The sequence below is a fragment of the Phallusia mammillata genome, chromosome 6, assembly GCF_965637545.1.
Source record: "Phallusia mammillata chromosome 6, kaPhaMamm4.hap1.1, whole genome shotgun sequence".
Lineage (NCBI taxonomy): Eukaryota > Metazoa > Chordata > Ascidiacea > Phlebobranchia > Ascidiidae > Phallusia > Phallusia mammillata.
In genome coordinates, this window is record NC_137257.1 from 26,276,397 (window position 1) to 26,293,772 (window position 17,376).

At 36.0% G+C, this 17,376-nt stretch overlaps 3 protein-coding genes across 3 annotated transcripts; 1 reads left to right on the forward strand and 2 right to left on the reverse strand.

Annotated features, from left to right (window-relative positions):
* Positions 1–406: 406 nt before the first annotated feature.
* On the reverse strand, positions 407–9,576 carry LOC145234637 (mitochondrial inner membrane m-AAA protease component paraplegin-like). Its single transcript, XM_080099350.1, has 15 exons — positions 9,391–9,576; positions 8,751–8,885; positions 8,494–8,690; positions 7,773–7,888; positions 7,238–7,343; positions 6,703–6,831; positions 6,069–6,266; positions 5,442–5,648; positions 4,514–4,676; positions 3,952–4,062; positions 3,383–3,582; positions 2,841–2,960; positions 2,314–2,415; positions 1,246–1,413; positions 407–835 (listed from the first exon to the last, which is right to left on the reverse strand). Exons 1-15 carry the CDS (start codon positions 9,572–9,574, stop codon positions 749–751), a joined length of 2,223 nt encoding a protein of 740 aa, XP_079955476.1. The 5' UTR covers positions 9,575–9,576; the 3' UTR covers positions 407–748.
* On the reverse strand, positions 9,576–12,542 carry LOC145234635 (integrator complex subunit 6-like). Its single transcript, XM_080099349.1, has one exon. The coding sequence runs from the start codon at positions 12,321–12,323 to the stop codon at positions 9,747–9,749; it is 2,577 nt and encodes an 858-aa protein (XP_079955475.1). The 5' UTR covers positions 12,324–12,542; the 3' UTR covers positions 9,576–9,746.
* A 599-nt stretch (positions 12,543–13,141) lies between these two features.
* On the forward strand, positions 13,142–16,719 carry LOC145234640 (tetraspanin-36-like). Its single transcript, XM_080099355.1, has 6 exons — positions 13,142–13,281; positions 13,407–13,586; positions 14,082–14,288; positions 14,810–14,965; positions 15,226–15,309; positions 15,659–16,719. Exons 1-6 carry the CDS (start codon positions 13,222–13,224, stop codon positions 15,752–15,754), a joined length of 783 nt encoding a protein of 260 aa, XP_079955481.1. The 5' UTR covers positions 13,142–13,221; the 3' UTR covers positions 15,755–16,719.
* The last annotated feature ends 657 nt before the right edge of the window (positions 16,720–17,376 follow it).

Genomic DNA, 17,376 nt, shown 5'->3' on the forward strand with positions numbered 1-17,376 from the left:
ACAAAAAGTCCATTGACCGTAACCAGTAATGCTAACCGGTTCGCTGATCTCATAAAATTTCGTGAGACGGTTCTACATAGAACCGATGCGAACAGGCTGAATCCCACCACTGGCTTTAACCCTCCTTTGTTTTGCATCATAATCAAATCAAAAAGAGGGTTTTAAGCTTTGTAGGTGACATTGTGACTCCTATGGCTGACCACACGCTGTTTTACCAAAGTTTTAACAAAAAATACATGAACGGCCACAAGCGTCCGTGAGAGCTTATTTTATCACGTAACACAGCAAGTATAAAAAACTTTGTGAGACTGCAAGACCTTGTTGAACGGGTAAGGAACCACTGCTCTGGATTAAACCACTTTTATGAACATCCTACTGATCCTAGTACAAAATATCCGCGGTCCGATTGGCCTTGACTTTGCCCTTGTCTTTGGAACGAAAATGTATGAAGACAACTTCACGAAAACCACTATTCTCGTCAATGCACAGTGTGGTAAATTGGCGAACACTAACAATTTTGACAATGTAAGCAAAAACTGAATAATTGTAGGTCAGGCTACACAAAAACGCAAACCGTATAAAAAAAGTTTTATACTTTGCAGCATAAATCGCAACACTAAACATGTATCTCGTATGACGTCATACATCGCAATGTGACGTCACTGTTCCACTAGGGTCCATTAAAAGTGACGTAATTTCCACAAATTCAACAGAACTTCATCTTTTGGAAATTTTTAAATGCACAAATTCATCTTTTTTCACTGTCCTTGTCTGAATTTTCTTGACCTTCTTTTTCGATGTCGGACGCATACGGACCAAATGGAACGGTCGGAGTCTGAAATTAATTGCCACTTTTAGTCAACATACCAAGCAAATTTAGACATTCATGCATATGTTGAAACCCACTTCAACCGTAAGAAAATTAGTTTAGAAAGGGAAAAAGATCCTACTAGCATAACGCACACTAAGGAAACTGGTGTTTATTCGCATTCCACTTCAACCATAAACGTCAAAACAAAAAACGACCTAGATTTTAGTTTCTAATCGCAAAAATAATTTAACCAATGCTAAAAACATAAGCTACGGGCCTCATTTTATACCACACGCAGTGGTAATCATCACATACAATTTATTTACAATTTTGAAAACTACTTTGTGTTATTACCCTGCAAACTGTATCACGAAAAACGATGGTTAAATTTTTTCAAACAAAACAACAAACTTTGATTTGCTTTTAAAACTCACCTGTTTTTTATCGGCGTAAGCTGGAGGTCCAATTAACTTCTCCACATCGTCATAATTGAGCGATTCTCGACGGAACAATTCACTTGACAACGTATCAAGGGTGGTGCGGTTTTCGGCAAGAACTGATTTAGCTCGGGCATAGGCCTTTTTGACCACATCTCTTACTTCCTAGAAGATGATTTAAAAAATATGACTAAAACAAAACAAAAAGCTATGTGTTACCAAATTGACGAAGTACACAGGACAAATTGTGGAATAGTAAATGTCAAAGGTTGATGCAATTTTCAACGGTTTAAACCTCGCATTGCTTAAACCAGTGGTTCTTAACCTTTTTGGTTTCCACTAAAGTAAATTCTTAACCTTTTTGGTTCCCACTAAAGTAAATCACCAAGTTCAAATTTCCCCCTCTGTTATTTTTATGGTGATGTTTTGTGCTCAACATTAACAATATTTTTTTACTTTGATCGAAATAATTTTGTGAAGCGATTTGGTTGGGACCTTAAAGGTATGCTGCAATCTTATTTAGTTTGAATAGTTATTTCGCGAGAAAGTAAAATGGAATTTTGTGGAATTTCGAAAAATCCCGTGTGCTTGCGTTAGTCATTTATTGCATCACAATAAACAGATCAAATGCATTTATTTGCGAACAATAACAGGGTCATTGATACTTTTAGTAATTTCTGTGACGTAACAAACGATTTTTGGATTTTTATGCGCCTTGTTAAACTAGGTGATCTTAATCTTACATGTTGTTGCGGAAAATATTGTATTAAATTAACTTTCAACGGTTAATTTCAACCCACGGGCCCGAGTTTGGTGACTTCTGACTCACATAATTTCCCTCTAAAAACATTAAATTTCCCACTAGTGGGAAATTTCCCACCGGTTAAGAACCACTGGCTTAAACGGAAGCATCATTAGAAACCGGTTTGAAAATCTACCATGATTGACAACCTCTATTACATTTGGTGCGGTTTCGCGCTTTGGCTAGTCTGACAGGGCTTGTTATACTAAAATACTTTATTAAAAATCGAGTTTGGGGTGTCACAAAATATTCACATGTCTTACCACGTCCATTGTATTGCTGAGAGCGTCACTGAAGGGTTTTATATATGTGTTGTCTTGAAACGAGATGGGACCGATCTTTTCGCTGAAGCCTAAGTACTTCACCTAATTATAAAAAATAGTACAAAAACTGCTGTGTACTTAGGATGCTTGCGTGTGGGACAAATAAATATGCATGCTACGTATAAACTGGTGCGTGGCCACAGCGTGTACATTTAATGCCGCTCACAGTGGTCCTCAGTGTACTCAGGGAGCTTGTGTGTATGTCCAGACACATGAAAATCTATGCTGCCCAGAAACTGATGTGTGGCCACAGCACATCTAATGTTGCAGTGGATCCCAGTGTATTTAGGCAGCTTGAACTGTGTATATATATGTGGTGTTTGCCATCCTACAATTTAGTTTGTTTTTCTAGTAGCGCGTTTCAACACCACATACATGATCGTCACCTTAAGACGGCTTTACATTTATTATGGAAAAATTAGCCTCACCAGTATAAACAATAGCAAACAAAACGATGCGTAACAAACCTGTGCATAAGCCATATCAGTGACCTTCCTCAGGTCGTCCTGTGCTCCCTGTGTGTATCTTCCCAGCACCAGGTCCTCAGCAGCTCGGCCTCCAAGCGCCATGCACATAAAATCAAAAAGCTGAACGAAAACACCAAGTAAAGTCAGTATGAGAAAAACTTAACAATCTGCCACATCAGCCTGGATAGGTTTTGGGTTTCAATTGTAGTTGTAGAGTTTCAACAAAACTGGGGCTTGATATGGACCACCACTTGGCGATATTTGGGTCGTAATTTAAAAAAAACTATTTCGAGTCTAATTGGACACAACGTTGGTTCTAAAACCATAGCAGGAAGGTTTTCTCCGCCCTAAAGCACGAAAATGGTTTGCAGGTTTCCATTAGATTGGTCGCATTTACGTTTTAAGCAGTCTTGAGTGATTCGGGGTAGCGCATTTCAAAATGGCGTATACTGTGGTTTATTTATCAAACATGCATGCCATTAAACAACCGATAACACATTAGTAAAAAGAAAATGCATCTAGAAAATATTTTTTTCGTGTACTTGTTCTTGTGTGTGCAGATGTCTGTCGGATGGAACTGTCCTTGCAAATCCCAGAGCAGCTTTCGTTCTTGGTATAATAGTGACTTTGGCAAGAGCGTCTGTGTGTTCAAGCAACCAACCAATCAAAGCATGGCCTGCCTCGTGGATTGCAACAACTTTCCTTTCTTCAGGAGAAACAGAAGTAGCAGACTTTGGTGCCCCTGGACAAGATTCAAACAGTTTTCTCCAAATCAAACAGTCGTTAAAAGATAATTGTTTTAAATTTGATTCTTATTACTACGAAACAGAATAGTTATCTTATCATTTAAACTTTTTAGCCATTGTCGTCATTACTAAAGACACAAATATAGCCTGTGTAAGTACAAATAGGGAGTGTTTGTTAAAAAAACTAAATTGCAACATTTTTACACAACTACTATGACAATTTTGGTTTTTCTTGTTTTACTTTGATATCATCCCAAATTTTGTTAGTTCTTTAATACTGTTACAAAACTATAACAAAATGATACAGTGATAAAACATACAAATGATCAGGTTTTTCATGTAGATTCAAGTTTTATCCAATTTACCTGCAATCACTCTTTCCACTGCATAGTCCAAATGTTTATTTGTTATCACTTTGTCTCCTTCCCTGGCAGCATAAATAGCAGCTTCATTACAAACATTGGCAAGATCGGCACCTGTTACAGAAAAAAAAGTTGTTTTGAGTTTAGTTCATTCACTAGGTCTTAACGAGTGAAGTCAAAGCCATTTGATGAATGACTTAAATTGACTATGCTTTCGAACACTATATAGAAAATGTTCATAAGTATAACGAAGAAAAAAATCCCAGAAAAGTTGTCAATAAAATACTTTTGTGAGTAAGTAACAAGTAGTTATTCAACACAAAACTGATAATAAGCCGAACAGAGAATATAATGCAAGAAAGAGTTTTTAAATTAAAGTAATTCATCACTTTTTTCAATTAGTAACAAGTCTTACTTGTAAAATTAGTTCAGAGTAATATTATGCGATGATATTTGGTTTGCAATAAGCTAAAACTAAGGAATCAGTCTACTAAGAAAATGTGAAGCTTGGTCATTCAAACATAGAGGTTCAACTAGTTGATAACACCATCAGCAAATTGCTCACCACTCATTCCAGTTGTAACTGCTGCCAATTTGGGAGCATAAGATGGAGGTTTATCAGAAAGTTTCAGGTCATTTAAATACCGCAGGAGTATTTCCTCTCGCTCATTTCGATTGGGCAGTTCTATCTGAATAACCCTGTCAAATCGCCCGGGTCTAAGCAATGCCTGTGAATAGAAAAGTCATGTTTATTCGTTTATTGCTTATGTAGTTTGTAAGAGTAACTATTTACTAAAAACTCACATATGATAAGGAAATGATGTTAAACATTTCATATAACATTTGTATGGGATACACACTATAAAATTGTGAAAAATGGAGTTGTCTGTATGTGTTTTGTTTGTAGTTAATCTGGTATAGCAGTGGTTCTCAAACTTTTTTTTGTTGTGACGCCTCTGAAAAAGTTTTATGGGCTTGCGGCGCACCAGCAAATAAAAGTTAATGAGGAAACTTATTATTAAAGTTGTGTTTATTGATACAACAACAAAAAGCCACAAAACAGAACTATTCTGCGACGCCCTTGGAAAATTGAAACGACGCACAGTTTGAGAACTACTGTGGTATAGGATTATGAAACCAAAACTGAAGTTTAATTTTGCAACATTTCAATGATTATTTATTAGCACTGAGTAGTAACAAGTTTTCAACCCCAAGTCACAATTTTATACCTGAGTCACAACAAAGTTAGTTTTCGTTGATAACTTCAATATTTTGCTGAAAATGACCCAAGAGAAATCTAGCTTAAATATCTTTAAAATCATGCCCAATTACCAATTAATCTTACTTAACTTTAATGACAATTATAACAGCCCAAAATGATGTATAAAGTGACATCTTTATGCTGTTATCAGTGAAATGACAGGCTCAGTCACAACTGTTGATAAACACTTGTAACATAACAGCACCAGGACTGGAGTTAAAAAAGCAATAACCTTGTCCAGCATATCAGATCTGTTTGTAGAAGCAAGTATGATAACTTGGTGTTCTTTACTTAACATCCCGTCCATCTCAACCAGTAGTTGATTTAGTGTTTGATCTTTTTCGCCAGAGCCACCGAACCTTTGATGTTTATCCCTTGCGGCTCCGACTGCATCTATTTCGTCGATGTAAATAATACAAGGAGACATCCCTCGAGCCTCCTACAAAATTTTGTTCAGATTAATAACCTTCTGAGAAATCTGTTAGTAAATACTTCAGCATTAAGCTTTACAATCTGATAACAAGCATAACAGCTTCATAGATTATCCAGTGGTGGGATTCAGCCGGTTCGTACCGGTTTTATAGAACCGTCTCATGGAATTTTACGAGATCAGCAAACCGGTTAGCATTACTGGTAACTGTCAATTGACATTTTGTAACAGAACTGGTTGAAAAATATGACTTTTGCGACAGAAGCGACTGACAAAATTTGAATCCCACCACTGATATTATCATGTTGTTTGTTCTGTCAAAACTGCAACAATCAAATATAATTAAAAGCTCAAATTTACTAAAGTAGGCATTCGACCAATTTACATATGTTTTATTTATAAATATCTTTCAAGCTATTGCAGTTTCACCTTAAACAGCTCCCTCATTCTTCTGGCCCCCAATCCACCGATAAGTTCCACAAAATCTGACCCTGCTTTGGCAATAAACGGAACATCTGCTTCTGTTGCGACTGCCTTCGCAAGAAGTGTTTTTCCAACACCGGGTGGGCCAGTGAGCAGACAGCCACGAGGCATTTTCGCACCCAAGCTTTCATAAAACGATGGTTTCTAATGTCACAAAAACATTGATTGAATGCTTTAATAAATATTTTTAGCAGGTTATCTAAACCAGTGTTTTTTTAACCTGTTGGTCGCCACCCCGGTGGAGGTTTTGTGCCATTTTACTGGGGACTTTGAGCACTAAGTGGACAAACAAACGCCAAAACACTTATCGTAGATGAAGCATGTCAGTGTGTTGTAACAGAACACTGTGTAAGAAAACTTCTGACCAGCAAGCTTAGACGCCTTCTTTTTGCCCAAAGTGAGAGTTCATTCTGGTCATTATTTAAAAAACTCAGTTATTTTAAAAGTGACTCACAAGTTACATTTGGTTGCTAAAATGGGCCGCGGCATAAAAAAAAGTTGAAAAACGCTGATCTAAACAAAACACTTGAAGAACTTAAACAGTGATTTTTTTAACTTCACTTTATTAAAAACTTCAAACCTTTAAAAAGTCAACAAACTCCATGACTTCTTGTTTTGCTTCTTTCATTCCAGCAACATCTTTAAATGTAACATTTGTTTTCTTCACAACTTTTGATACTGGTGCCAGCACTTGTTTGAAGGTTTCTGACTAAAATCCACAAAAGAATAATCAATCATATGCCTAATAAACGAAAAAAATCACAAAGGTGAGCTTTCTATGTATTTGTAATATGAAGGACCCACAAAAACTAGTGAAAACAAAAAAAATGTGCCAAAACAATTTGACCCAAAAATATCTGATATTCTTGGCTTGATCTTTTAAAAGTGGGGTAAATGTTAAAACCCATTTATTAACACTCAGCTCAATAATCATTTTATACCATTTCAAAACCAGTTGAACCTGGTGGGTTGAAATAAAAGAGAACTTAGCCACAAAAATCATACACATCCATAGACTTGCAAAAACAAGCGCCTCGATGGCGAACCAATTGTTACACACTCAGGCTTTGCTTGCCAGCAGAGGTTAGAAATAGAACAAACAAACATCAATTCACCATAGAGTTCAATGTTTTCTTGGCTGAACGAGTTCCTATTATTATTCCTGCTATGATTGCGAGGATTAAGATTAATTCAATCAAAGTCGTCAAACTAACGAATTCTCTGAAATGAAGTTAAGGGTTAAGTGATTTGCGAATAATTGCTAAGTTTAAAACATCCCCTCTTTTGTTGAGACAATATAAAAATATTCTTGCGTCGAATCAGTTGAACATTTAGATTGTTTTCATAAATAAACAGGCACAAAGCATATATAGTGTTTTAAAATTGACAGAAATATATATTTCACCATCAAAAACAGACATCATCAGTTTTCTTATTCAACACAATCTATTATTGCTAAATTGAAACAGAAATATTTAAAATCTAATTCAACTTTTGGCAGGCTTACTACAGTGGGATACATTCACACAACTAAATCATAACTTGCTATGGCATCTAAACCCAAATTGTTAACAGTGTCCTGAAATGCTTCTTTACAAACCCACTAGTGAATGTCCGATACATTTACTTCTGCAGGGAGACACAATTCACCTCATTTTAACAGGAATTCCATCAACTGGATTAATCCCCAATTTTTTTTCTTCCTTCCAAAGCAAATCCTCAAAATTTGATGTGTCCTTTAGGTTTTCTATTTTAACATACCTCACCTGCAAAATTACTTTGTCTATAACTTACAAATCGCAGTTTGCAAGTTGATAAGTTACAAACAAAAACAGTTCAATGTCAAATAAAAGCCAGCAATTTTACTATTAACATTTTAACAAACATTACCACTTAAAAAGCATTTATGCATTTTACCAATTTGTTCTGTAAACTTTCAAGATTTCAAAAACCCAAATAAAATGAAAATTTCAATGAACAGAAACAGCTCAGGGTTCCCGCGCAATTTTCTTTAAAAAATCTATGACTTTTTCAAAACATTTCAAGAAAAAAAACAAATTTCCATAACCTTAATCGAAAAAAATCGATCAATTCCCATAGTAAAACTAAAAAAGAGGCTTTGGTATATATATATGGCCAGTTTACCATACTTGCAATGAATATATAAATGTTACGCAATTTGAAATTCCTATCTCTATCTGGCATTTTCAGGGTAAAACAGGCGCCAAATTCCATACTTTTTAAGGACTTTTGCAAAAGTTGTTTTTTTCAAAACTTTTCCAGGGTTTAAAAATACAAATTTAAATTCCATAGCTTTTCCAGGTTTTTCATACCCGCGGGAACCCTGAGAGCTCGTAATTTTTTCACATACCGGTTTTCCCTTGTGTTTGGCATTTGGGTGCAAAATAGCCAAAACTGAGTGATCTGAGATCACCCGGATTTGTTTTACTTCTCCAGTTGGTAAAATATCGTCAACAAAATCTTGCCATGAAATGTGGATCACGTTTGATGCCAAAGCAACACCTGGTTGTTCTGCAGATTGATCAGAACCATCTCGTGCAAATAACACTGTAAAAAATCCAACGTATCATTTCATGTATCATGTGTAAGTAATTAACTAAAAAACACCTCTGAATAAGACAAAAGAGAGATATGAGACCAAAAATCCCACAAAGATAAGGTTTCTCCCATTGTTCTGGTTTTTGTTGCCTTCCTCTTTTGGTGTTTGAAAACAGCGGGAAGTGCTGTGCAAGTTTCTGTATTCTGAAAGTAAAATATATTGTTCTTTTAACATCACCACAATTAGTTTAATATTATCTTTGTTGACTTGTTTGTTCATATTTGCACTGTTTGTACCAAATGCTTAATTCAGTCAAACAAGACACATTTTTCTACTGTGTAAACTGCAACTGTAAGTCGTTCAATATTAAGTACACTGCAGAACAATTAAACCAGTTTTTTGGCCACAGTGCAACTTTTAAATATAAGATCTTTTAAATTAGAGTTGCACCATTGCAAAAGTAGTCCAGGAATGTATCTTTGTGTGTCGCTTCAGTATAATGTATTTACCATTTAGTAAACTGAACTAGAAATTGTTTTATTGCTGGTACTTCACACATTTATTGGAATTTTTAAAGGTGCAACAAGAAAAAACATAATTATAAGAACTACTAGCCTAGTGTATTGTCATAAAGCATACATACACAGAACCTTCAATCATTGATCACTAAAAAAGGCACAAAATAGGCTTTAAGCAAAAAACGCTTACTTATGGACAATCGTTGGCTTGTTTTTCCAACACAGCAAATCAAAGGATGTTGCAAAAATAATAGATGTTGTCTGTCTCCATTCCTTGTAGGTCTCAAGCATGTCCCGAGAGAAAGTGTGCGAACATTGTTCAGAGTGTTAATTAAATTTAAACGACCATGCCGTAACACTCCAATCTGGAGCATATTTCTAATGGACAAAAAGTCAAATTTAAAGACACATCAAAGTTTGCAAATACTACAATCAAGGAACATTTACAACCGGTCAAAATTTAGAATGTTATTAAAACGTAATGTCAAAAAAGTAAATTACCAATGTGTTTCAACCTTGATAATTTGTTGCAATTTCAAAAGTGTTTTAAGTTTTTAAGCCACTTGAAAAGTCACTAAATACGGCAATCATAAGTTTACGCTTAAAGCGGTTTGCTTCATTTGTTAAGTGTTCAATAATTCCCAGTTTCAACTTAGATGATCCCGTCAATTGAGTCAGCAGTTTATGAGTTGCTTCATCATGTTTTCCCGGTCTTCGAATCAACTGGATGATTTTAGTCACAACTCCTTCATTAGCAGACTTGCTTTCATGTTCATTGTTATCAAGCGAAGCTACTGGTGAAGAAACCTTTAAAGTGGAAATTTCTACTTCATCATTACTCACATCTTCAGTAGCAGTCTCATGTGACACTTCATCGAGCTCTTCACCAACTTTTACAGCCACACCTTCATCAGAAGAAGATGCAGCGCTGGTGGGTTTTCCTTCAGCAGTCTTTGGCAGAGGTTCAGATTTCAATTTATTGTTGCTTTCCACCTTTAAACCTTTCTTGTCTTTTAGACTCACTTTCACTTCAGCAGTGTACCTTGGGTGCGGACTGGAAGGACGCTTTCGTTTGTGAGGTGGCCCTGAATGGTCCAAAGATGTTTTTCGCTTGCTGCTCTGTCCTGCAGCTGAAGGTCCGTCGTAACCCTCTGTCTCATCAACCATCATTCCCTTTTCCTTGGCCAGTTTAAAAGGATTTCCGAATGTGTGCTGTCTTCGTGGGACATCTGGGTTTGCTTCTCTCAGTGGAACAGGCATGTTTTTCACATATTCCTGATAATTTCCCATCTGTGCAATGGGCTGATTGTGAACCTCTGCACGATCTTGCAGTCGGACACGAAGGGAGTTGGTTAGTTGCTCAAGCGCTGACCCAGAGCTGGCATTAAATGAGCCCTGAACAATTTGCTTGAAATTAATCTTCATGCTTCTGATTTGCTGCAACAGTCGATGTCTAGGAATGTCAAATGGATTGTGATAATCTCTCGGAAGAATCTTCTGTGGAAGATGTTCACCGAGACGGAAGCCAGAAAACTCATCTACTTCAATTCGTCTGCATGCGTTTCCACTCTCAGCCATGTCACTCAACATCTTCTGGAAGTTGCAATGAGCAGCAATAGAGAAGGAGTTTGACCTTGGTTTCAAGAGGACACCTGGACGGGGTTTGGCAACATCTGTGGCAGCCATGTTGAATCTGTCAGCGGCTACTTTTGTTTGTTCTTTGAGTTTCTTCAAGTACACATTGACAGAGTAGCTTAAACCTGTTCCATATGACTCAGGAATTAGATTATGAGCTCCAATTTGCTTCAATGCCTTCCGGAGAGGATTGATGTAGTAATGAGGTACACCTTTAAGGTAATCCTCAAATGATCTTCTCCACTCTGGTGAAGGCTTCATCTTCTGTTTGATCAGTTGATCTATCAGTGGCAGAAGCATTGGGTAATTGTAAGGCATCACAAACAGATTAACGCTGGTCAGACTTGAGCTGGATTTAAGGTAGCCACAGGGATAGAATGTGCCGCTGTGTTTGCCACAGTTATCAACATAAACTTGCCAACAAATGTGGGCATTTTTTTGCTCAAGGAGAACTTGTGTTAGTGGAGATGGCTCCAGTTCGTATTTGTCGTATGGAAAGTTTGTGAGTAGAAGTGGCTCTACGTTCTCACACACAAATCTGAGAGTTGGGTGAGCACTTCGCGGAGGCAAAGTCGGCGCATTTTGGTCAGGAAAATACGATTCTGGCAGAGGCCAATGACCAATTGGGGTTCCACTCTTTGGGCTTGGTCGGACATAAATCATTCTGTGCAAAGAATGCCATGAGAGAGTTTCGTTAGTGTTGGTTTTGACATCCATGGGTTCCACATTACTAGGAACACCCTTTAAACCAAACTTCACCAGTTCTTCTTTTGAAAGTTCAGATTTATCAAAGTGAACTACAACTCCACTTTGCACTTTTTGCACCAAAGAATCAAGGCACTGCAGCAAAGTTTTCTGCGTTTTGATGCAGTACGACCGGCCACCAGTCACCTCACACATGAGACTTATTGGGGAAGGATCAGTTGGTACACTGCCTAACTGCTCAGGTTCTTGTGTAGCACTTGCTGGAAGTCGAAGCACAAGAGAAAACAGGCGCTGATCCCAACGAAAAGGTTCTTTTGTGAGCTCAGAACCAGGAAGCAAATTGGTCATGGGAAGATGCAGTTCATCAAACACAGCAGACCGATTGCTTAGCTTACCACCATCAGTCAGCGCTATAACAATAGATGGTTCCAAGTAGAATGGACTCCTCCCATGTCCGTAAGTGTCAATGCCTGTTAAATGTCGATTAATGCTCAACAAGTCAAAGGATAACTTCAAAGCATGGCCGAGTGTTGTTACGCCATCAGCTACAATGTTTTTTAATTTGTTGAGAGTAAACGTGTGATTTTGACATTCTTTCCAACCAGCTTTTATTCCGTGGTTGCCTTCATCGAGTGTAACAAGCATATATTTGTCAGTTCGATTGCATCTCTGTTTCACGAAGGTTTCAACTGCACTTTTTGCAACATCCAGCAATGTCGTGCCCATGTAACATTTCTGGTTCATTGACGCCGAGTTGTCAACGAGAAATACAATGGTCTGCATTGTATTTAATTAATAACTATTTCTGGGCCACTAAACCAAAATTGTTTACAAATCGTTCATAATTTAAAACTATTAACCTACGGGTCCGGATAACAAATGCATATTATTAAACCAAACGTGAGAATGCAAAAACAGGTTGCAGTGTGATAAATTTTGGTTATGTTCAAATACTATGTGTAAAAAGCAATTGCAAAAACTACAAACAAAACAAGAGTTTTACAAAAACAAAACAACGTGACTTTCAGTTTTCACTGGGTCGGGTTTTGCTTCGCTACAACGATAATTCCTCATGCGTAACAAAGATCTGTAATTTCTCATGCGTGAATTTCGAAAACGTTTGCGATTTATTATTCACTGTTCAAATCCAAATTAGTAAATACAAATTTTAATTTACCCCATAGTAATAAGTTATTTACCTTATAGTCAATGAAGGGCGGATTAAAATCGAGTAAATGCGCTACAGTTCATTGGATTTGGGATAACCTTGTCCGGTAGCATATTTTCAACATGCAACCATTTAGAAATCGGAGATCTTTGTCAATCACAAAATTTTCCGTTTATTCAACATTTTTGAAAGTAAAAAAGACCCAAAAAGAAAAAAACGTACTGAAACCGACAATGAAAAAACAACAGTTGTTCTGAGTAAACTGTGACGTCATACCATCACATGACCGCTGTTTTTGATTTTTCATTTTAGTTTTTACGGAAGTAAACACAATCATGGCGAATTTGCTGCAGAAAATAATTGTCTTATTTGTCTCAAAAACATTCGCCTGATTAAACACTTTTTGTAGTTTCTGGAAAAGTCTAACAAACGTTTGTGTGTTTTTCTTTTTAGAAATTGTTGCAGACAGTTTTGTTGTTGATTTGTACGAGTAACGTCAATAAGTCGTGCAAGATGGGATTTTGCTCTGCATCGTTGAAATGTCTTCTATTTGTGATGAACTTTTTCTTTTGGGTGAGAGAAACAGAAAAAACACTCTTTAAAACTCTTTAGAATTATAAATAACCAACTGTTAATTTCCTTTTCTGCTTGTTTTTTTAATTTCCATGTGAAATGCTGAACCGCATTTTGTTTTACAGTCCGCTGCAGCCTTTATGATGTATGCTGGAATTGAGTTTATTAACTCGAAAGATGGCGGTTTTGCCCAAGTTAGTGCTCGACCAGCAATCATCCTTATTACCTCTGCATCTGTTCTCATTCTTGGTGGATTAATTGGTTGTCTTGGCGCAATTTGTGAGAAAAAAACTTGCCTCGGATTGGTAAATTGACTGCTTGATTATTTATCGCCGACACATGCAAATTTATGGATAACATATAGTCTGCAGAAATGCCACAAAACCCTTGGTTTTTTATTGCTATTCTCGAGGTTTGAAAAGAATTAGCTAGTATCATGTGTGGCAGTGGTTCCTAAGATTTTTTGTGTTGGCTACTGTTAAAGTTTTATTAATTTGTATCCCCTTGTTTTAAATAAGAGACAGAAGTAAAATAAATTGTAGTAATTGTGAAGTAAAATTGAAAGACTTTTTACACAGTAAGATGCTTAACTTTACTATTTCACCAATAGGTTTACACAACCTTAATTTTGACATTTTGTTCAAACCCCCTTTAATGGTTTGAGTCCCAGAGAGTACACACACCCCTTACCTAGAACTCCTGGCATTGTTTGTTAAGCCATATTTTATTTAAGTGTGTCATATGTACTTTATCTTTTAAATTGTGTTGTTGCAATCTCCTGATAAGCATTTTTTCACCAGTATCTGGTCTTCCTTGTATCGGTGCTGATCGTACAAGCCTCAATTTCCGGAATTCTACTTGTGAATCGGAAAAGCACAAAATCTTCATTCGACAGCTTTTTGAAGGATCAATTCCATCAATATGGCAACAACACTGTTCCTGACTCCAACTCCACTGATGATGTTTATTTCAATGCAACCTCATTCGTTGACCTGATTCAATCAGATGTACGTCAAATGTAGTCTGTTATATTTCATTTAAAATGGAATGTTTATAATATTGTTTGTACAATTTATGTAAAAATGGTTAACAGTGTTTATTGTACTAACATGTATTTAGGCGAAAATGGTGCTTGGTGAATTTCATTTTAAGTTGCTATGATGGCAGCTAAATAACTTTAAAATTGTATATCAATGGTAGTGACCAATCTATAATGCATGTAATGCCTTAGCTTTGTAGAGTACTAAGCAGTGCACCGAACCTCAGAGATATCAGTCAAAAACACATGTAATGAGAAAATATATGGATGTTGTCTTTTACATCTGTTTACACCATAATACTAAGAGCAAATGTATGTACAAAGACCAAACGTTTTATTTTTATGCTTGGTTAAGCTAGGATTTGTGTGGCTAAATCATTATGAAATTTGCATTGGGTCATAGAGTTAGCTTTTCTAAATGTACAAATAATGTAAACATTTAAATCTGTAATGTTCCTGCTGTACTTATTCTGCATCTAATACTTCCAGGTTGAATGCTGTGGTTACCACAACTACACAGACTGGTTTGACCTGCCATGGGGAGGAAAGGGAAATGTGGTTCCTACTTCTTGTTGCAACACAACAATGAACGTTAACTGCACTGGTGCCACTGATAAAGAGCATCTCAAATTCATCTACACACAAGTAGGGATTAATTTTTATTGTATTTTAACAACTTTAAGATGCTTAATTTAAAAACAGATTTCTATCTTGGTTTACTATATTGACTTTGGTCCTGAGTAAATTTCGGCTACACGAAAGCTTAAAACATTTACCAAATATCATAACGGTTTTACGGTAGGCCCTTTAAATTATATATATATATATATGTCTCGTAAAAAAACTTATCCCAATACCAAGCATTATGTAGTCATGTGTAAAATAAAACTTTTATTTTTGTGTAGGGATGCAAGGAACCTTTGAACAAAGCCTTCAAGTTTGCATTTGATTTCATGGCATATGCTGCTCTTGGTTTGGCAATATTCATTGTAAGTATTTCATTTTAAACATCTGTAAACGACAAAAAATTGGACAGTTAACATTTATTAGCTTGGTTAATTCAAGTGTTTTAAATTTATTGGTCAAGAAATACAGAAATATATGTTACCTTGTTCTTTTAGCCATGCAATGAATTAAGCTTTGTGTAATAAAACTCTTTGTGCAAAACCAAGCTTTATGCTTTGATAAAACACAGACATCCTGTGTTCAGAGACAAAATGTCTGCAGTGAAATGTAATTCACTGCATGCATAAGCTCTCCGGCTCTGTCGTTTTTGATTAAGCTACTTTTTCAAACAAATGTGTAGAGTTCCAATGTTGATCTTTGTTTTTATAACAGTTCATTGGAACTCTCATTGTCATTGGATTTCTCTGCAAAAACAAAGACCAGGCATTCGGATATTCTCAAATGGATCCCCAGTACACAGATGCTTGATAAACTCCACACTAATGTATCCAAAACATATTTCTTTTTCACTGTTTTCCATGCTTTGCAAAAAATTGTTTAACTGTGGGTAATTAGAGTTTCAGTAACTGTGGATATTACAGACATTAGATTTAAAATTTATACCAAACGTAACCCTACAATTTATAATGTATTTGCAAACTTATAAAAAAATATTGCCCACCATGTCAGAAAAGGTTCCAAATCAACAAAAAGATTATCAAGCACTTTTATTTTTTTCCTTCAGTTCCTTTCAGTAATCGTTTGTAAATATTTGTACAAAATATTTCTGCTTAAAACGAGATGCTTTTGAACAGGATTTTGAAGATATGTTGTTGGTCATGACATGTGATGTATCTAAAAAGCAAATAACCTTCTGCATGTTTTGTTTCTTTGCAATTGATGCTACCATTATCTTGTTATCTTTCTCAGACAACTTTACTTTTTCTCCCACTTAACTTCAAAATCATTTCCGAGAAACACATAAAATATTGGTACTAGTTTTTTAGTTTCAAGTTTAAACCATGTCAAAAAGCATTTATATTAAATGCTGTTTTAAAAATAGTTACAACGTAGAAATAAAAAGTCACCAAAATCATTGACATGATTGGTTTGCATTATTTTCACCACTTATAATCCATTTTATTGTAGCATTACCTAGTTGTGTGCATAAAAAGTTCCAGATGTCAAAAAAATGCATCGATTAGTTTGCACAGATGAAACTCATTAAAAAAAACTCAAGTGCATTTGCACAACAGTTTCTTTCATCAGTTCTAAAACCGCATGTGAATGTCAGCCCTCTATTTTCTGTTTCAAACAAATCTATCACAAAAATAAACCAAATAATTTTTAAATTTCCCGCTACAAACAGTCACAAATTGCTGTGTTGAATGTAGTTGTGCATCACGTTGTATGCCTTTTGGTTCTTTTGTGAAATAAATTTCTTTGCTGTTAAAGCTTTTGAGCTACTCATTATTTTTATTTTTAATTCCCGTAGAAGCAGTGCGACTCGCAAGTTTGCAACAGGCGTAGCAGAGAATGTCATTGAAAAACATGCAGTTCTATTTGCCTTTAAAGACTCAAATGCATGTTTACCGCCGTAAAATACGGGTTGGAAACGTTTTTGTCTTTACAACTAAGAGTTTGAAAATGCATTTCCAACATTTGTCAACCATAAAGTATAAAACGATTTTTGTGCTGCGAAGAAAACAAAAAATCATTTCCGACAAGGTTCAGTTGTTTGTCTGCTTTTTGTAAAGGAAAACTTGCAAATTGCAGTGGCAATTAAATAAGCCTAATAGATTTGCACAACATTACGCCAGCAATTAACACCAAACCGTTTATGCATCACAAACAAACAATGGCGGTTCACAATGGCTTTTGATTAGTGGAATTCATTCTCTGTTTAGATGCAACTTGAATGGTTGTTTTGCGTTCTCTGAGCTCTGAAAGTTGCAACAAATATTTGCGGGAACCAAGTAAGCTAGAGATTGTCTGTCAGCGCCCTTAATCATTTGTTGACTGATTACAAGCAGGTGTTTAGACAGAAGGGCCTGTTTTTTATCGACACCGATCAGCTTTTTACCAGGGTTGTTTGCTGGCTTTTTCGTTCG

Coding starts and splice junctions, on each gene's coding strand:
- LOC145234637 (XM_080099350.1), bottom strand. CDS start 9,574: ATGCTCCAGATTGGAGTGTTACGGCATGGTCGTTTAAATTTAATTAAC. Junction 6,832..7,237: donor AGAAAACATTGAACTCTATG/GTGAATTGATGT, acceptor TGTGGATTTTAG/TCAGAAACCTTCAAACAAGT. Junction 2,961..3,382: donor ATCTGCACACACAAGAACAA/GTACACGAAAAA, acceptor GTTTTCGTTCAG/CTTTTTGATTTTATGTGCAT.
- LOC145234635 (XM_080099349.1), bottom strand. CDS start 12,323: ATGCAGACCATTGTATTTCTCGTTGACAACTCGGCGTCAATGAACCAG.
- LOC145234640 (XM_080099355.1), top strand. CDS start 13,222: ATGGGATTTTGCTCTGCATCGTTGAAATGTCTTCTATTTGTGATGAAC. Junction 13,282..13,406: donor TGATGAACTTTTTCTTTTGG/GTGAGAGAAACA, acceptor TTTGTTTTACAG/TCCGCTGCAGCCTTTATGAT. Junction 15,310..15,658: donor TTGGTTTGGCAATATTCATT/GTAAGTATTTCA, acceptor TTTTTATAACAG/TTCATTGGAACTCTCATTGT.